This window comes from Ammodytes marinus, assembly GCF_949987685.1.
Source record: "Ammodytes marinus genome assembly, chromosome: 6".
Classification (NCBI taxonomy): Eukaryota; Metazoa; Chordata; class Actinopteri; order Uranoscopiformes; family Ammodytidae; genus Ammodytes; species Ammodytes marinus.
The window spans coordinates 31308127-31329274 of NC_137235.1; the positions used below are offsets into that span (position 1 = coordinate 31308127).

The window sequence follows — 21148 nt, forward strand, 5'->3', positions numbered from 1 at the left end:
CTGAAAAAATACCTGTTCCTGTGAGATCTGATGACAGGATTAATGATCTCATAGACATTAATCCAAAATCAATGTTTCTAACAGCAGTGGAAGAGAGTGAAATTATAGAGATTGTCAATAAATGCAAAAATAAAACTTCTACTGACTATAGTGACATTGATATGAGAATAGTCAAAGAGGTAATTCACGGAATTTCGAAGCCATTAACGCACATCTGTAATTTATCATTTAAAACTGGTAAATTCCCAAGAAAAATGAAAATTGCAAAAGTCATACCGCTGTACAAAACTGGAGACAAACACCACTTCACAAACTACAGGCCTATTTCACTGCTTCCTCAATTCTCAAAAATCTTAGAAAAAGTATTTGCTGCTAGACTTAATAAATTCATCAATAAACACAATTTACTAACTGACAGCCAATACGGCTTCAGACCCAACCGATCCACTTCATTAGCAGTCATTGAGCTAATTGAAAAGATTACAAATTCCCTGGACCAAAAGAAATATGCAGCTGGTGTTTTTATTGATCTCAAAAAAGCATTTGATACTATAAATCATGATATATTAATTAATAAATTAGAACGGTATGGTATCAGGGGGGTTGTATTAAACTGGCTGAGGAGCTATCTACAGAACAGGCAACAGTTTGTGAAGATGGGTGAATACGTGTCAGCTTGTTTGGACATTGCTTGTGGGGTCCCCCAGGGGTCAGTGTTAGGGCCAATTCTTTTTATTCTCTACATAAATGACATATGTAAAACATCAAATATTTTACAATTTGTGTTATTTGCAGATGACACAAATATTTTTTGTACGGGAGAGGACTTGCAGCAGCTTCTGGAGTCAATTACATCTGAAATGAGCAAATTAAAAAGGTGGTTTGACAATAATAAATTATCATTGAATTTAAGCAAAACAAAGATCATGTTGTTTGGAAATTGTAATTTAAATAGTGATGTAAATGTCAAGATAGATGGTGTTAATATTGAAAGAGTGTATGTAAATAAATTCCTGGGTGTGACAATAGATCACAAGCTATGCTGGAAACCTCACATAAAACATGTTAAATCTAAACTGTCACGAAGCATCTCAGTCCTGGGTAAAGCAAAGCATATATTGGATCACAAATCATTGCATACTCTTTACTGCTCAATGATCTTACCTTATTTAAATTACTGTGTGGAGGTCTGGGGGACCACTTACAAAAGCTCACTGCAACCACTAGTCACACTTCAAAAACGAGCCATAAGAATAATCAATAAAGCTGGATATTATGATCACACCAACCTCCTCTTTTCATATTCCCGTATCATAAAGTTCAATGACCTGGTTGAATATCAAGTTGCACAAATCATGTTCAAAGCTAGAAATAATCTCCTACCAGGTAACATACAAAAACTTTTCTTTGACCGAGAGGGGGGTTACAATTTGAGGCAACAGTTAAACTTTAAGACACTGGCGGTACGCACGACTTTAAAATGTCATTGCATCTCAATTGGGGGTGTGAAACTGTGGAATGGGATGAGCACGGAGCTAAAGCAATGTCCAGACATGATCCAGTTTAAAAAAAGGTTCAAAGCAATGATTTTCATAAGGTACAGGGATGAGGGTGTGAAGTAAGAGGGTAATTATAATTATATGGATATATATATATATATACTGATTGTATATAGATATGTATGTATATATGAATATATTGATTGTTTATAAATATAAATATAGATAGGGGAAGGTGGGGTGATTTGTGCAACTTTTTACTCAAAGTGATTTTAAAGTGAGGCCTTGACAGTTATGTCTCCAACTCAAATATGTACATATATTTCAGGATGTTGTGCATCCCTGGCAATAAAAACTTTGGATCTGGAATAAACTGTTTAAGAAATATAGCTTTCGGAAAAAAAGTTGTCTTGTCGCACAAATCACCCCACGTAGTGGGGTGATTTGTGCGTCATTGTGTCACAATGACAAAGTCACCATCATCATCTTTCTGGCCATCTGAACTCTCATCAGTGGTGTCGTTAAGTGGAGTTGAGATGTCACTCTCTTCTGAGCTACTGTAGACAATCACTTTCTTTTGGTGACCAGCGTATACAGCCATGCCACTGGCACAACTCTCAGAAATGTACTTTGCACTAGTTGCTCCGTGCTTGTGGAACCAACTGCCACCTGACAAATGTGATTCCCCCTACATTTCTGCCTTTAAATCAAGGCTCAAAACCCATATGTACACCCTGGCTTTTCCTCCCCATTAACTATCTTACCTCTGCACTACTATCTGTGTTTATGTGGATGTATGGGCTTTACGTCTTTTATTTTGGTTATTGTTATTGTACCTTCATTGTTTACCTACTGAATGCACTATGTACAGCACTTTGGACAGTGCAAACTGTCATAAATGTGCTTTTCTAAATACATTTTACTTACTTACTTACTTACTTATAACTCACCCAGGCCCTTGCGCACAAATCACCCCATCCCCAGAATTTTGGATAATAGGCATGATGCAGCAATTTAGGGTTGACATTGTGCTAACTATATAGACTCAAAGTGTAGCATACCAAAGCACTAAAACATGTGTCAAATGTTTTCAAACGTGTCTATAATTGTTCAGACACAATAATCAAAAAACCTTGATCATGGAAATTTTACTTTGAAAGGCAAAACACAGTTTTTTGAGCTTAAATGTGCTTATATCTTATTCCTTGTGTCTCCCTTCTTTACAGGATGAGTCAAATGGATGGCTCTTCTTAAATATGTGGTCACATTTCCAATTTCTTCCACGGTTTTCTAGAAACAAGGGGTTTTGCAACTTCCAAAACGCACAAATCACCCCACCTTCCCCTATATGCATTATATAAATATATAAAATATAAAAAATTTATAGTATATTAAGTTGTATGTAATTGGCAAATATAGTATCGCCAATAGTACAGAGAATATAGATAAGAGAAGCGAATATAATTGTTGTTTTTGTTTTATTTTATTTTATTTTTTATTTTTATTTTTATTTTTTATTTTTTTATTTAATAAATATTTTGATTTTTAATTTTTTTTAAGGAAAGGGGTAGGATTAAATAAGTGTATACTTCTTCCTGCTCCTTTTCAGGCATATTTATTGTATTTCCATGCTTTTCATTTTGTTTTGTATGTGGATGTCTGAAATAAACTAAATCAAATCAAAAATCAAATCAGCAGTAAAAAACCTCATTGATTTTCTACTGTTTGCCTTTTTTCTCAGGTCAGGGATAAAGTTCATCAGAATTAAACAGTTTCTCAACCACTGCTGGGAAATGATGAAGATGTGTCTGTGTGTTGTGTACATAAGTATATTGACACATTGGGGGTGGGGATGGGAGCAGATAGATGCACTGAAGTGAATAGGAGCAGCAGGGGGATGGAGGACAGTGCATAAAAGGAGCACACTGCAGAGCAAGAGCCCACAATAACTGTGGAGCAGGATCAGGAGGGAGAATGCGTAGGACTGTGCTGTGGCTGTTGGCCTCTCTGGCCACTGCCTCCCTGATTTCTCTGGCTAATGGAAGTCCACTGTAAGTAGACCAGCCTTACTTTTACAATTGATTCCACTGAGCTGAAATTAATTTAAGGAAACACATGTAAACTACTACTACAGTCTGTCAACTCTTGACATTCAAATGTTTTGGGCTAAACTGTAATGGGAGCTTGTCTTACATAATGGGAAGCTGTAGTCCAGTAACAGTTTGTGTCTCAAAAGTCAAGGTACTGTGGTCCTTCAAATTATGCCAGTTAATTAACTTACATTTGGTTCTGAGATGGCACAGTGATGCATTACGCCGTACACGCCAAGCAATCTAGCATCAAGCTAAAATGTTGTATTGATCCATTGCTGGATCTCAATCAAGATAATCAATGGATCACTCATTGAATGCAAAGTCCATGCTTGAGCTTATGATCTTTATCTGAGAACGTAGGTAGTGGTTCTTAACCAAGAGATTAAAGGGATAATTAAAGGGGGGGGGCCTGTTTCCAAAAATATTCAGGATTTTCTATTGTTTTTGCTTTTTTTCATGTGAAATACATGACATTTTCCCTTCTACTGCCTATCATTCAAATGATCAAGATTTAGTGGAAAGAGCTGAAGGGTTGAGCCCAATACCTTTGACATTCGGTTACGAGCACATTCCTTTTGATTTTAAGGGGTCACATGCAAAAAAGTTTGGGAACCACTTCTCCAAAAGACCAACTCATAAATCCTTAATACGAAAAGGCAAAACACACATCAGTATGTCATCTCTAAAAACAGTGACAAGCCCCCACTTTAATATTTGTGCTTTATATTATATATAATAAAATAATAAGGTTTTTAAGTGCATTTTGCTCCTCATGTAGTCCTTTCTGCACTGTGACTACAGAATATTCCCTTTCTCTCTCTTTCTCCACTGCTGTGCAGGAAGGTGATGTCTGCCCCCAACTTGTTGCGTGTAGGAACAGCAGAAAACATCTTTGTGGAGTGTCAAGACTGCACAGTAGGAAACATTCGTGTTGAAATCAATGTGATGAACCATCCAACTAAAGCCAGAAAGCTACTTAATGCTCCCACATATGTGACCCTCACTGAGGCAAACAACTTCCAGGAACTCGGACAAATAACGGTAAATTAAATAAAATTACTTTATGTTACTGTTACTTGGCTTAATTTTCTCTGACGACTTCTGACCACAAACAAGAGATCCATAATCTTGAAATCCACAAAACATACCCTGTCCAGTTCCTCATGCATTGCTCTTCTTCCTTTATACTGGTTCAGATCCCCCCCGGAGAATTCAGTAAGGATCCCAGCGTAAAACAGTTTGTGTACCTGCAAGCTAAGTTTCCTGATGCAGTTCTGGAGAAAGTGGTCTTAGTGTCCTTCCAGTCTGGGTACATCTTCATCCAGACTGACAAAACCATCTACACCCCCAACAGCAGAGGTGAGTTAAATTCTACCTCAGTGCTGAAAAACACACCTACCTCTGTGAGTATGCTACATATTATCATAGAAAATATATAATCTATTTATTACAATCTGTTTGTGCAGACATTTTTTCAGTTTTCAAATTGCATAACTGTATAGTACAATTCAGTCAAATAAACTCTCCTTTTGAATCACACGACTCATATTAGACATACTGTACATCCCTTCAACATTGAGCAGTGAAATTAACCCTTTTCTCTCTGTCAGTTCATTTTAGGATGTTTGCTCTGACGCCCCGTATGGAGCCCGTAGTGAGGGATGAGGCAACCAAAACTGAGGCTTCTATTGCCATCGAGATTGTGGTATGGTTTTTATTCTTTAATAATGACAGAATTTATTGCATTATTATGTAATCTGCTGTAACCGTGAGGATGACACTTCTTGATGAGGTGATATCACAGAAGCTAAACACTAAACACTTTCTCGACAAATTATTAAAATAACACATCCACTGAAGCTTTTGTCTTTGTTAAGTTTCATGTCTTTCTTTAGTAACACCTGTCCTAAAAATAAAAAAAGCATAACCCTTTCTAGTGATTAAGTTAGACATTTTAGCAGCTTCTCCCTTCAGGGGAAGACATACAATGAGTATATGGAATAGCTGAAAAAAGCATCAATATTGCATGCATTTACATAATGATTAATTAATCTTGTTCAACTCACTTTTAATGGTTGTTCAATACTGTTTGTTTTAAGACCCCCGATGGCATCATTTTACCACTGGATCCAGTTTCCCTGAATGCAGGCATCCACTCTGGAGGTTTCCAACTCGGGGAAATCATTAGGTGAATATTTTATTTTACTTGAAATTAACTTTACACGTAACATTATAGCCTATTTCCATAAATTGTTTATAAGCAATTAATTTGCATGAAATGGTGGATGATGGGTAAATTATACCAATATATGTACACCTTAAATCATTTAAGATTATGCAAAGTGTATTTATCTTAACGCATTCATTTATGTTTTATTCAACACATTTCCATGTTGCTAATTGAGTATTTGGACAACTAAAAATATCTTCCACTTGGTTGGTATAGTGATTCTTGGATTCTATTACCCCTCAGTTGCACTAACTGCAGAGGCATAGACTACAGTATTCTAGTTAGCTAAGTGGGGACACTCGTGAACTCCCCCCCAGCAGTACTTGTCATATATGATTTAAAAATTTAAATTTCTGGTTGGATGAGAATTTTGTCGACACTGTATCCATTAGCCAAGAGAGGGTTAGCTTTGCGTAGCATAATCACCGGAAACAGGGAGAAACAGCTAGCAGGGCTCTGTCCAAAGATAACAATCAGGATGTTGCCAGACAACCAATATACCAGCAAAGAAATAGTCCAGTATGGTAATATCTTATATATTTTTTGATCTAAATATTCATTTTAAATAGACAGACAGACATTACAAAACAATTGTACACGCAGGAGCTAAAATATAACATTCATCTGCTTCATGTCTGAAGTCTGATCCCTGTGTCACCGTCAGTCCTTGAATGTTATGCATATTTAGATTTTAAGTTTGATTATTAAAATGTTTGTTTGTATGTCTCTCTCTCTCTCTCTCTCTCTCTCTCTCTCTCTGTGTTTGTGTTGTGTGTGTGTTTAGTCCAGGACTGTGGACGGTGGTAGCAAAGTTCCAGAGCAACCCACAGCAGAGCTTTTCGGCAGATTTTGAGGTCAAAGAATATGGTAAGTACCTCATTAGCTGTTGGTCTACTCTTATTCAAAACCTAAAAAGACGATAACTGAAACAATACCATCAAATGTTTCAGTGCTGCCGAGTTTTGAGGTGAAGCTGACGTCTGAGAGCCCCTTCTTCTACGTCGACAGTGAAGAGCTCACCATCAACATCAAAGCCACGTATGTGAACATGTGAAGGTTTTTGTTGTGTGGCATTAGAGTCCTGGTAGATCGACAGTAGGAGAAAATAACGGGAGAAAATGTAGAGGTTGTGTTGGTGCTCTTGCTGTTTTATTCAATTGTTCTAACTTCATTGTGGGCTTCAACATGTCTTTCTCTTGTGCTCTTAGGTATCTGTTTGGTAAGGAAGTGGATGGGGTTGCGTATGTGGTGTTTGGGGTCATGCAAGAGGGTCAAAAGAGGAGCTTTCCAAGTTCGCGTCAGAGGGTTGATGTAAGCACATATTAATACTTTTGATACATCTCAGTCTGTCGAACAGTTTTCTAGTTGATTGGTTATTCTATCTCATACATTATACATTTTAGGGCTTGCCCTATACCAGTGCTGTAAGACTCTAAAAACTCAAATATTTCAGTGATTACCTTTTACTCAGATGGCAGCAGTCATTTTTGGTAAATTGTTGAATTTCCAATCTGTAAATATTATTATTTGTGAACGGTGTTCAGAACCAAGCAGGACGGATGCAAGAATTTACCCATTTTTATGAACCTCCAGCTGTTCTCTGACTGTATATCTGTACTATATTAGTCTACTGTATTTCAAGATGAATTTTCCTTTCATGCCACATTAGATTGAGAAAGGTAATGGCGTGGTCACACTGAGAAGAGAGCACATCACACAGACCTTCCCAAACATCATTGACCTGGTGGGGAGTTCCATATACGCAGCTGTCAGTGTGCTGACGGAGAGCGGTAAGAAAGAAAGGCTGTGTTGATTATATGTGATTGATAGCTGCTAAAAGGGGTAAAATAACTCTTAGCTTGATTAGGGTCCAAAATTACTCCCAACAAGTACAAGAGGAAAAAAATCTCCAAAAGATATTAGTATGGTGCCACAACTGTACCTACGAATTACAAAAAAATGGAAATGTGAGTTGAGAGTTGTGTAGCTGCAGTCAATCCATATCCGTGTGTGGGTAATGAGATTTTGACTCGAAAATCGACGTTTTCGGGGAAAGGCTCGGCCCAGGCCACTCAAATATTGCCACATTTGCAAATCTGAATACATATTTGAAGACTTTCCTACACATTGACAAATCTAAATTATTTACAGTTACACAACTCTCCAATCATATTTGTTAATATGGGTTCAGCTACAATAATGGCCCCATATAACATGACACATTTTCTATATCAATCAATAAAGAAGACAGTGAAGAGATTTATTAGTGGAAAAAGAAAATGTTTTTTGTGTCAGGGTTGTGTGTGAATGTGTTTGTGTTTCTACATCAACTCACAGGTAGTGAAATGGTGGAGGCAAAGTTGAAAGGTATCCAGGTTGTCACGTCACCTTACACCATCCACTTCAAGAAAACGCCCAAATATTACAAACCGGGAATGTCCTATGACGTTGTGGTAAAGTACTCATTCACATTTACATAAATTGACAGCAGAAGTATAGCTATATATCTGCTTTAATAAAATATCTATAACATTTCACTACCAAAATACAGTCAATCTGAAAGAAAATCTGATGACTAGGGGTGGGAATCTCTTTGCATCTCACTTTACACTTACTTTTGTGATGATCATTAAAGACAATCAACAGATGAATTACCTTCTCTAATATTTTATTAGAAGAAAAAGCTTTTCTTGTCACAAATGTGACTTTCTATGAACAATGCAATTATAAATGCAGCTTGCATTTCAACACACCTAAAATGACACACCGTACACACGGTGTAGGTCTTGTCCATCTTCCCATCGACCTCATAGAAACCAAAATGCTGCCATATGTGCAGGTCGTATGGGTTTGCTGCTCTCATTCATTTTGTCAAACAACTAAACAACTTGCACATGTTTCATTGCACATGCGCAGTGGTTCAAGAAGTACTAGTAGGGGTGCAGCAAAAAAAATTAAAGTTATGGTTTTAACTGAGAGAATCGCGATGCATCGAATAATCGATTATTTTTCCCACCCCTACTGATGACACAACATCCTCAATGATATAAAAGTCTCATGCTTAAATGCCTCTTCTTTAACTAATTTGAACAGTGTAATGTCTCGAATTATTATTATGATGCAGAGACAGATTTTCACAAACAGAGGAGCTACCACAGACCAAGAGTGACCCAATAATTTTGCTCACTATATGATGTACTATCTACAGTAGGTCATGCAACTAAGAGGATAGCGCATTAGTTGTTCAGCTGTTTTGTCTCTGATGCCAGGTTGAGGTTTTGAATCCTGATGACACTCCTGCACAAGGTGTTGCAGTGGTGGTCAGTCCAGGCCAGGTGCAGGGCTTCACTGCGGACAATGGCATGGCCAGGCTGACTATTAATACAGCCAGAGGGGCCAACAGTCTGACTGTCGAAGTAAGTCCCTAACACTTTATACATTAACCCGGATTTTTTACCATTCACTTGAAGTGGTAGAATCAAGCAGAACTATCACCTTACTCTTTTTGGGTTGGTAATAAGTGAATGGTGAATATGTTACCAACTTGCTACTTGTTTTTTTTTTGTCATACTCTGTCAAGATATTTATAGTAAACCTTTGTTAATTCTCGTCAGTGTTATGTCTTTATTTTATTTCATTGAGCAATGTTATATTGCTAGATAGGCTTAGTGGTTCCAGACAAGGCCACGATAGGATAGGTTAGACTTGAATATATATATTAATATTTAACTGTGTGTCTTTAACTGTAGGCAAAGACCAATGATCATCGTATTTTAAGTGAAAGACAGGCATCAGCAACCATGGAAGCTAAGCCATATGTCACCAGGAGCCACAACTACATCCATATAGGTGAGCATCCTGAAATAGCTTCAGGTGGTGAAAAAGGTGGTGATGTTGGTGGTGATGGAAAGTATGTGCCTGCCATTCAATAGATACAACAGTGTCTAGCACTCATTGTAGCATTTCATCTTTGCAGGTGTGGATACAGCTCAGCTGGAGATAGGAGACAACCTTAAAATAAACCTCAACATACATGGGCCGGGGGCTGAAGAAAGTGACATCACGTACCTGGTGAGAAATATTTAACTCCTGTGCATGTGTGCCCAGGGGCGCAACTACCCACTTTCTGGGGGGTATGCAGACACTTAGCAGGCGCGTATTAATCAATACAATCGGCCATATGCGTACGGTGTATTTATTCATTCAACCACTTTGAAAAGCTTTTTTCATCCATGCAATCTTTCTCCTTCTCAATCATCCCGTTTTATTTTTTATGCCCCGCGAGACCTTTCTTTACTGCCTATCCATCTGTAGGTCCCTGTCATCAGATGTCAACACGATTCAAATGAAAGCTCTCGCGCCCCAGCGCCCGCTCGAGGGGGCGCGCACTGGAGCGCTATAGTGTGGGGAGGAGGAGGCGAAGGAGCGGGGGGGCGCCTATTCAGTGACTTACCTCTGTTATTGATCATATAATTTACACAAACGCTGTTGAATACAGAAAAATGCTGACTCCAAATCATTTTCCCCCGATCGCTTTGGCGCCCCTCTAGTGCGGCGCCCCTATGTGGCGCATATAGTGCATACCCACTTTTTGCGCCACTGTGTGTGCCCATACCTAAACCGTTTTCGATGTGTCCCACGTCCTGTGCAGTAATGTCATTTAAGTACTGATGTGTGTATCTCTGTCTGCAGATCATGAGTAGAGGTCAGCTGGTGGATAAAGGCCGTTTCAAGAAAAGTGGTCAAGTACTGATTTCCCTGTCCATTCCAATTAAAAAAGACATGCTGCCATCATTCCGCATCATAGCCTACTACCATACAAATGCCAATGAAGTTGTGTCAGACTCTGTTTGGGTGGATGTAGAGGACTCTTGCATGGGCTCGGTGAGACACACAACACTTTAATTAGGCAAACTACACACCCATATTGAAACTGATAGATTTAATTGTATATTTGTAAGACACACTTTTTAAATCCATATAACAGTGTCAACAAATTCCAATGTGCATCTCTCATTCATTGCTCTTCCTTCCTATTTAAGTTGAAGTTGGAATCCACCAGGACAGCTCCATCCTATGAGCCGCGCAAGATGTTCGGTCTGAGGGTAACTGGAGACCCAGAGGCCATAGTGGGACTGGTGGCAGTTGACAAAGGCGTCTACGTATTAAACAACAAGCACCGCCTCACACAGAAGAAGGCAATTTATTTATTTAATTTGAATTTATTGATTAAAGTTGAGTCTTAAGTTAAGACTTTAATATGTCGACAGACTCAGATTGTCCAATGTCTGCCGGGAGATTGTTCCAGAAGCAAGGAGCTTGGTTGGAGAAGGCCCTGCTGCCAGCAGGCTTTAAACTCTGGGGAACGGCATGGAGCACTGCATTCATAGACCGTAGTGCTCGGGATGGGGCATAAAGAGCAATCAGAATAGACAGGTATAACGGTGCGAGCCCATTGACTGCCTTATAGGCCAGAAGCAGCACCTGAAAGTCTGATCTGACAGGGAGCAAATGAAGATAGGCTCAAATCGTAGCAATGTGTCCAAATGTTCTACTGTGCAAAATAAACTATGTCAAATCAACTGAGCCAACACTAGAACAAGCAGCGATGTGATGGATAAAAAGGCAAGCGGGTTAAGTTAAAGCTGCAGTATTTTGTTAAGTAAAACAGAAAAAAATATGTGTATTGGAACACAACAGAGCACGTGTGAGTAAATGTTTGCAAAATGCGTCAGAGCTGTCATGTGAGTCTTGCCTGTTTGTTTTTCTGTTAATGAATGACTTCCACCCTGCTCAGGTTTGGGACATTGTAGAAAAACTCGACACAGGCTGCACTCCAGGTGGAGGGAAGGATGGTATGGGTGTGTTCTACGATGCTGGGCTGTTGTTTGAGTCAAACACGGCTTCTGGGACTCCCTACAGACAAGGTGAGACTACTTCAATCACCTGGCTCATTCTTTTCCATCCTCCTAATAATCTTACTAAGTCCTCCCAAATATCCAATGGTTTGGATCGATCCACCGTCAACCGCTTATCCGGGGTTGGGTCCTGAGGGCAATCGCTTTAGTAGGGGTTCTAGTTATTTCGGTCATGAGTCAACCTTCATGACCATAGAGGAAAGTAGGAAAAAAGACTGACTGGTAGATCGAGAGCTTTGCCTTCGAGCGAGTTAAAATCTATCCATCTATGCCATTTCTCCAGCAAATCTCATGCTCCATTGTCTCTTCGCTGGAACAAAACCCTGTGGTACTTGAACTCCTTCACTTGGGGTAAGGACTCATACCCTACCCACAGTATAGCTAATTCATCAAGTTTTTGCCATGGCCTCAGATTGCTAAACTTGGTTGCACACTGTTCCATTGAGTGCTGAAGGTCAGAGCCAATGATTCCTTCAGGACCACAAAGCAGCAATGCAATCCAATGGACTGCAACACCTCCTGTCCATGACACCAATCTCAATATCCTGTCCATGAACAAACAGTATTGGTAACAATATGCAGCCCTGGCAGAGGCCAAGATACAAAATTGGGCAACACGTCTGATTAAAGGTCAAATTAGGACATTAGCTGTCGATGTTTGGGTTTTTTCCTATTTTTCACCGTCATTTTAGGTGTAATGTAATGGACCGCAGAAGAACAGCATTATTGTGTTACCGTCATTAAGTACGGGCCCTCAATGTATTGAGGGCCCGTAATTATTACTCTCCACCATACTTATTCTTACTTCTTCTTCTTCATATTTCTTCCGCCTCATTTTCGAGCTCCTACTCCTCCCACACCGTTTCACTTAGAAACGCAAAAATTTCACAGAACGTCCGTCCCTACCCGCATGGTGTGCTATTATACAGTTTTTTGAATTTCCGCTAGGGGGCACTGTTATTAAGCCCCGACTGAAGAAACTTTGAGAGGCCACGCCCCTAAATCCGTAAATCCGATTGACTTGAAATTTCTCACACAGGTGTATGTTAGGGTGCTCTACAAAAAAAGCCTCTGGGACCATATAAATCCGCCTGGGAATATTTTTTGCTAATTAGCATAAACTGAAAAACAGGGTTTGAACCACAACTTTCTCAAATTTTACTTTATCAACACCAAATTTCTCACGAAGCTTCGGAGGACTATGACACACATGCCCGTAAAAGATTAGTAAGAAAGCATGAAAAATATGGCCGCCATTGACCAAAACGTTTACGCAGGGGCGGGGCTTAATAACAAATTGGCCATAACTCATTGACCATAGGTCCTATCATCACCAAACTTGCAGGATATGTGCAAAAGACATGTGGTAGCATGGCCCTCTAAGCTTGTCAAGATTAACCCATAGGGGGCGCCGCAAATGCGAAAAACATCATTCAAAAATGCAATGTTTGACAGGCCACGCCCCTTTACCACTCACCCTTTACCACTCACTCTGATTGACTTGAAATTGTATACACATGTACAGCCCATGGTGCTCTACAATAAAGCCTCTTGGACCATAGGGGTCAGCCATGATTTCTTTTCTTCCCTAATTTACATGACCTGAAATACAGTCAAGTGACATCTACTTAGTGGATTTCCAACCTATCATCACCAAATTGTGTACACAGCATCAGGGGCGGCGGTCAGTACAAGCGTTCGAGCCCGGCCGACGGGCGGGGCGCCGCCGAAGCGGGGCTGGCGGCCTGCGCAGGGCAGCCCGTACTTTCAAAATCTCGGCGGGATTTTCTAGTTTTTAGTTATTATGGTTCACTGGACCATTTTTGTTGTTGGGGACATAGTCTCAACACATCTTAAACTCACACTGTCAGATAAAGGAGGTACATAATATTTTTTTGATTTAAGCGACCCTTCGAGGCACTTACACGTTGGCTTCAACGATCAGCCAAGGTGATCGCTATGAGCTGATCATGGTCTCCATTGTTTGGTCAAAGGTTTTAAAATGTTTTCTATTTAAGCAACAGTCAACCAAATAACAACAACAATAGGGGTGTGCCCTCTCCATTTGCCCAAACTTCATATGACCTCACTCTGATTTTAGGATGATCACATCAATTATACCATTCAAACGTTGTGGTCCAAATCTAACCTTTTTGACTTCTATTAAAGATCTTGTCTGTGTTTCATTCCCAGAATTGAAATGTCCGGCCCCAAGCAGGAGGAAACGAGCAGCCGGTAACATAATGGATGTCACCACCAGCTTATGTAAGAACCACAGCTCCCAAATACAAAATAACCCCATAATCAGCCATCTTTTGCCGTATTTTCTTGTTGTTGAGACTTTCCTCATTCAAATCAAGGGTTTAACGATAAAAGCCATGTAAGTAAAACAGACTTGACTTAACCAGAACAACTTTTGTTTATTTCTTATTTGCTATATTAAAAATGCTCTATTAGTTGTTCTCCATACCATCTCACCTCTGTCTTTCCTCCATAACTGTATTTCTTTCCAGTGAGTAAATATGAAGACAAACTGCAACGTGACTGTTGTTCAGATGGCATGAAGGAGATCCCTGTTTCATACACCTGTGAGATGCGCAGTGAGTACATCGTGGATGGTCCAACCTGTGTTGAAGCCTTCAACTACTGCTGCAACGAGATGAAAAAGATGCGAGCTGACAGGAAGGAGGAAAGCCTTCAACTGGCTCGCAGTAAGAGACATGGACACATTTTGGGAGCGGGGTGGACTGCATGGTTATCAATGGTCATACTCCTTATGAAAAATTGTAAACCTTTTTAATCACACTTTAGGTGAGGAGGATGACAGTTACATGGACAGCAATGACATTACATCTCGCACCCAGTTCCCTGAAAGCTGGCTGTGGACAGATATCACACTCCCTCCTTGCTCTAAACAGAGCCCTAACTGGTGAGTCTACACAAACTATAAGGGCTAATAATTGATGCCTTCATTAATGACATTACTAAGATTTTCCCTGTACTTTTTTACACACTTTTCTTCATTCCAGTGACACCACATCATTTGTGAAAAATGTTCCCTTGCAAGATTCAATCACGACCTGGCAGTTCACAGGCATCAGTCTGTCAAGAACTCACGGTGAGGATTCAGTGACTACACTTAAACATCTTCCATTCATTACACCTTTGTTCTTTGTTTGTTTCATCCCTGGTACCTAATCATCCCTCTCAACTTTAAGGAATCTGTGTCGGCAAACCATTAGAGGTAATTGTCCAGAAGCCATTCTTCATTGATCTCAGGCTGCCCTACTCTGCTGTCCGTGGAGAGCAGATAGAAGTTAAAGCGGTCCTCCACAACTACAACGATGATCCAGCCACTGTAAGTCTGTTGTTTCAGGCCAGAATGACAATTGTACCAAGATATTTTTTGTATAAGAGTTTGTATTCAAAAGGCCTAGGTTTTAATTAGATCATTTCTCAAGTCTTAGATCAGTGTAATAGAAGTGGATTTGGTCAGCCTCAGAACTAGGACAACCTCACAATATGCCTTTTCATTCTCAAGATAAAATAAATTCTGTAGGAAACAATGTAAAGCTTTAATTTTCTTCAAATTAAATAATTGTTAGCTTAACTCAAATACAACTAAAGGTTTTGTTATGCACTGCATGGGGGTCTTTATCTGGATCTTAATCAACCACACATACCTTAGTATGGTTCTCTGTCTTTTCTTGTCTGTTTTTTAAGGTGCGCGTAGAACTGATTGAGGAGGAGAATGTGTGCAGTGCAGCTTCTAAACATGGAAAGTATCGACAGGAAGTCCATGTTGGGGCCCAGACTACGCGATCTGTACCCTTTATTATTATTCCCATGAAGGATGGGGAATACAACATTGAGGTCAAAGCTGCTGTTAAAGAGTCTTATCTCCATGATGGAGTACGGAAGACGCTGCGGGTGGTGGTGAGTGAATCACATTCCATGTTTAAGAGCTCTTGTATATCAGAACTGTTTGCTGTAAAATGTTGAAGCTGCATTGAAGAAGGTTGGTTGAACCTATACTTTTGATCTTAGGCCTTCAAGGCTATGTTGGGAATGTATGTGTGTGTAAGTGTCTATGATGTGACAATGCTGTTGTAAAGTTTAAGGTAAATGTTAAGTACAAATGTGACTGAATTAGGTTTAGAGTAAATAATTATTCTCTGGGTAAATATAAGTACTTAAAGTTCTGGGAGGTGGTTACAGTAATAATCATATGGTTAAGTTAAGAGTAGGATTGTGATCATCACTTTCTGCTTTTTGGTAATTCTGTGTCTCCAAATGATTCCAGAAAATAGTTCTAAATAGCTCACATAGGACGCAGCTGATTTAGCCTTAGTTTCCTTCTCAAAATGCACCAGATTGATGCATTTTCCTTTAAAAGGTTAACATTTTCCTTCCAGGGGAGCATGCCCCTGGACCCCCTAGAACAGGGGTGGCCAACCAGTCAGAGACAAAGAGCCACATTTTTTACTGTGTTACTGCAAAGAGCCACATCGTACACACGGGTACACACAGTGGCGATTCCAGGAAATTTTGACTGGGGGTGGCCAAGGTGGGCCACAGAGTTAGAGTGGGGTGGCCATCGCACCCCTGAATGAATAGCATGTGATATGCTGTACAACCAATTCAAAGATGATTTATAATCCCAAATGCCCAAATCATGTTAGTATCCATTGTAATGTTTGTCAGAAAACTAAACCCCTGAAGGGGGTCTGGGGGCATCCCCCCCCAGAAGATTTTTTTGTGTTTTTAACATGTAATCTAAGCATTCTGGTGCATTCTGGCGAAGATAATAAAGGAAAAAGTCAATATTTATTTCAGCTCAGATGAATAGTAAAATTAGCAAGACAACATAACTTGCTAGCAGCCAGATGCCTAACAACTGGACAGAGGGACGGATGACCACTAGCTTTTGACCAAATATCTTGCTAAAAAAATAAACCTTTATTTATGAAAGTCTGCCCTTGCTAAGAACATGTTACACTCGATAACTACAAACTTTAATTTTTTTATTCAGATTTCAAAAATCTGCTGGGACACGTGCCTATACACATGCATGGGTGGCACGCATGTCACAAGCACACTTATGCTGTTTTCAAGACCTTTGCTGACCAGAGACCAGTTCTAGTGGCCACAGTCCTACCATTAATTTAGTAATTGAAAATTGAAAACTGATCTCATATCAGTGGATTGGAGTGTTTGTGTGATGAACTTGGCAACTACCTATCAAAAAAAGTTAAGAAAGAAAAAAAATACATATCATCTCTGAACTAGGATACATATCAGGAAAAAAATGTAATTAAAAAAATAAAATTAAAATAAAAAATAACATTTGAACTGGGGGGGGGGGGGGGGCACTGGGGTGGCCAGTAAAATTTCAGGGGGGGGGGGGCGTTTTTATTTTCGCGGGGAGCTTGCACATGCATGCACAATCATTATTTATTTAAAAAAAAAAAAAAAAAAAAAACAGGGGGCCCCACACTAGGACTTGAAACGGGCCCCCAGATCGTTAAGGCCGCCCCTGTGATAATGACAGGACTGGACTAAAGACGACAGGGCAGTCATTTTCAACAATGAACATTGTGTGCACTCACACACAAACTCTCAGTTCAACCAAGTCCACAAACAAAAATATAACAATTTAAAATAGCGTTTTTCTCTTACTATGCATGTTGCTTTGTGGGACTTACTTTTAGCATGGAGAGAGCTGAAGTGGCGCGGAAGATTTGAAGCCTTGAAATGCGCAAATGACACCTGGCATATAAGGCAGAATGGCTTGGCATAACGTTCAACAAAAAATATGAACTCTCCCACTCTGTTTCGGAGCGAACTTGACACAAATAGTTTACTCACGGAAAACCTCCCTCCAAGCTGAGCGGGCAGTTTTATGTTGCGTCCGCACCAAACGTTTGCGAACGTTATGTTGCGTCCTCAATTAAACATTTGCGAACAGGCATACACATAGGGCCTACACATTAATAAAATAAGAAATGAAATAATAGACAACATGTAAAACGAACGTAGAGCCGCATGAAACGTTTGCGAACATGCATACACATAGGCCCACACAAAAAAAAAAGTATAAAAAAAATAAATAAAATAAAATTATAATCACATAATTTGATATGAACTGAAGAGCCGCACGAAGCTGGGCAAAGAGCCGCATGCGGCTCGCGAGCCGCGGGTTGGCCACCCCTGCCCTAGAAGGTCCTTAGTCCCCACCGCAATCTTCCAAATTCCTGTAACAAACACTGTATCACCCTAAAATGATTAGGTTATTAATCAAAATAAATATTACACATTTGTATTGTAAGACCACCTCTCAGGGGGCCTACAAAACCTCTCAGCCCCAGCGCCTTATGGCAGGTTGAGGCGGGCCTGCTTGAGGGTCCTAACTTTGACACAAAATCCCTTTAAAAATAAACTTTAAATAACAAAGAAAAAAAGGAACATGTTAAATAACAGGCAAGCCATGTTGTATTTGTTACCAAAAGAGCACATGAGTTTACTTAAAATTTACTGTGATTTCTAATGTTAACTATTTCTTTGTTAACTATTGTTTTTCTAGCCTCGAGGAGTACTAGTAAAATCTCCTCAGATCATAATTCTGGACCCCACTACTAAAGGTGTAGGTGAGTTTACCCTTTAGATTACATTATATTGTAATTAAGTAATACAATATTTCTTATTATTTGCTTACTGATCCCCCAACTTCTCCACTTCTTCTCTCTTTAGATGGTACACAACATGAAATTATGAACAGTCAAATTCCTAAGAAGGATTTGGCTCCAAATACACCTACCAGCACACAGATCTCTGTGACAGGTGAGATATGTTATTTTTGGAACTGTTGTGGAATATAGTTGATGTTCTTTGTAATGGGATATTACCACGTCACTGGTTATTTGTTATTATTGATTCATAATTCAAATATTTTGCCTTTGTGTGTGTGTGTGTGTGTGTGTGTGTGTGTGTGTGTGTGTGTGTGTGTGTGTGCGTGCGTGCGTGTGTGCATGTATGTGTGTGTATACAGGCAGAGAACAAGTGTCTGTACTTGTAGAGAACGCCATTAGTGGGAACTCAATGGGTACCCTCATTTACCAGCCCTCAGGCTGTGGAGAGCAGAACATGATCCACACGACCCTGCCTGTCATTGCAACAACATACTTGGACAAAACCAATCAGTGGGAAACTGTGGGCTTTCAGAAACGTAATGAAGCAATACAACACATCAAGACCGGTAGGCAAACACATAAGTATTTATTAGCACAAGTACTAAACACTGATAACCCTTTGTGAAGGAATTTAATGTTTCTGATAGGTAGAAATGTGTTTAAAAAAACACACCTGCCCTACAAATTCAAGCTTTTAACATTGAGAATAAAGGCAGTCAGTTAAAAGGTTGGTTGTTTTGTTTGTACCCAGGCTACCGAAACGAGCTTGTCTACCGTAAAAGTGATGGGGGTTTTGCTGTGTTTACTCATTACCCCAGCACCACCTGGTGAGGCATCCAAACATTCATGAACTGAAACATATTTTTTTGCACATCCTCCTTTAATTTATGGGGGCGGGACCTGATAAGCCTTTGGCTTCTTCCGTCTCCCTTCGGACAACACAAAGTATGATGTATGAATATTTGCAAGAGAAAATTGTGTATTGTGTGGAATTGTCCGAAAGAATAATAAATAAATAAAATTTAGATTCTGACTGTGAGAGGATGGTTGTATATCATGTGAAAAGAAATTAAACTTCACTATTACGCCCTCTTCTGTCCTCTCTAAGGCTGACAGCCTATGTTGCCAAGGTGTTTTCCATGGCCAACAATCTGGTGGCGGTGGAAAGCGACGTCATCTGTGGCGCCATCAAGTTTCTGATCCTCAAAACACAGCAGCCTGATGGCTTGTTTAAAGAAGTTGGAAAGTATATCCACGGGGAGATGATGGTGGGTGCACTGATTTTTATCAACATCAGTTCTTCATCTTAATGCTGAAAAAAAAGTGGATTGAGATGAAAATAATTACATGTCATTGACTATTTTTTTGAATAAAATGTACTTGTGTGTGTGTGTGTGTGTGTGTGTGTGTGTGTGTGTGTGTGTGTGTGTAGGGTGATGTACGGGGCAAAGATTCAGATGCCTCCATGACAGCCTTCAGCCTCATTGCTATGCAGGAGTCACGCACAATATGTAATGCCATTGTACCTGTAAGTACCTTACCTCCATACACTTTCTCTTTTTCCTTCTCACGGTTGGTTTCTTCATGTAACTACTCCAAAGAAGTGATGGGTGAAACAAAGCTTTCTGAATCACTGAAAAAAACTATGAAGCTACTGACATGGCACATAATGCAGTTTACACCAAGGCAAGGCAAGGCAAGTTTATTTATATAGCACAATTCAGACACAAGGCCACTCAAAGTGCTTTACAGGGGCAAGATTAGAATACATAAAACACATTATAAAACATTTAAAAGCGAATAAAAGAAGCAAATAAAATAAAAATTGCAGGTTAAAATGGAAACAAAAAAGTCTTCAGACTCGATTTAAAAGAACTGAGAGTTGCAGCAGACCTCAAGTTTTCTGGGAGTTTGTTCCAGATTTTTGTGCATAATAACTAAAAACTGCTTCTCCTCGTTTAGTCCTAACTCTAGGGACTGTAAGTAGATCTATCCCAGACGACCTAAGGGCTCTGGACGGTTCATAACGTATCAGCAGATCAGTAATGTATTTTGGCCCTAAACCATTTAGTGCTTTATAAACCAACATCAGTATTTTGAAATCAATTCTTTGAGTGACAGGAAGCCAGTGTAAAGACCTCAGAACTGGGGTAATGTGATCCACTTTTTTGGTCCTAGTGAGGACTCGAGCAGCAGCGTTCTGAATTAGCTGAAGCTGTCTGATATATTTTTTTGTAAGGCCAGCAAGGACACTGTTACAGTAGTCAAGTCTACTAAAGATAAATGCATGGATAAGTTTTTCTAAATCTTGCTGAGACATAATCCCTTTAATTCTTGATATGTTTTTTAGGTGGTAGTAGGCTGATTTATTAATTGATTTAATGTGTTTCTTGAAATTCAAGTCGGAGTCTACGACAACACCAAGATTTCTGGCTTGGGGTGTGGTTTCTAACATAACGGATGTAAGCTGTGCGCTGACTTTTAATTGTTCATCTTTGGCACCAAAGACAATTACTTCAGTTTTGTCGTTGTTTAATTGAAGGAAATTTTGGCACATCCAATCATTGATTTGTTCAATGCACTTACTCAGTGCCTGTATCGGACTGTAGTCTCCTGGCATGATTACTGACTGATCAACAGAAAATAGACAAGATCAAAATGTAATACATACTAGACAATAAATGTGCTCGTCAAGAGGGGAACATAACCTGTTTGAACA

At 39.5% G+C, this 21148-nt stretch overlaps 1 protein-coding gene across 1 annotated transcript in view; it reads left to right on the plus strand.

Annotated features, from left to right (window-relative positions):
- Positions 1-3473: 3473 nt before the first annotated feature.
- Positions 3474-21148, plus strand: part of LOC307251538 (complement C3-like) — a gene marked incomplete at both ends in the record, with an annotated part of 33683 nt that continues 16008 nt past the window's right edge. Inside the window, 28 exons of the mRNA XM_080028906.1 lie at positions 3474-3550; positions 4432-4633; positions 4789-4951; positions 5203-5297; positions 5692-5780; positions 6607-6689; positions 6773-6860; positions 7031-7133; positions 7492-7612; positions 8160-8275; positions 9092-9238; positions 9572-9671; positions 9799-9893; positions 10515-10706; positions 10865-11020; positions 11620-11749; positions 13934-14005; positions 14254-14451; positions 14552-14669; positions 14770-14858; positions 14959-15098; positions 15464-15676; positions 18324-18387; positions 18491-18580; positions 18789-18995; positions 19181-19256; positions 19538-19697; positions 19862-19957. Coding sequence (XP_079885032.1) covers positions 3474-3550; positions 4432-4633; positions 4789-4951; positions 5203-5297; positions 5692-5780; positions 6607-6689; positions 6773-6860; positions 7031-7133; positions 7492-7612; positions 8160-8275; positions 9092-9238; positions 9572-9671; positions 9799-9893; positions 10515-10706; positions 10865-11020; positions 11620-11749; positions 13934-14005; positions 14254-14451; positions 14552-14669; positions 14770-14858; positions 14959-15098; positions 15464-15676; positions 18324-18387; positions 18491-18580; positions 18789-18995; positions 19181-19256; positions 19538-19697; positions 19862-19957 — 3480 coding nt within the window. The remainder of the gene's footprint in view (positions 3551-4431; positions 4634-4788; positions 4952-5202; positions 5298-5691; positions 5781-6606; positions 6690-6772; positions 6861-7030; positions 7134-7491; positions 7613-8159; positions 8276-9091; positions 9239-9571; positions 9672-9798; positions 9894-10514; positions 10707-10864; positions 11021-11619; positions 11750-13933; positions 14006-14253; positions 14452-14551; positions 14670-14769; positions 14859-14958; positions 15099-15463; positions 15677-18323; positions 18388-18490; positions 18581-18788; positions 18996-19180; positions 19257-19537; positions 19698-19861; positions 19958-21148) is intronic.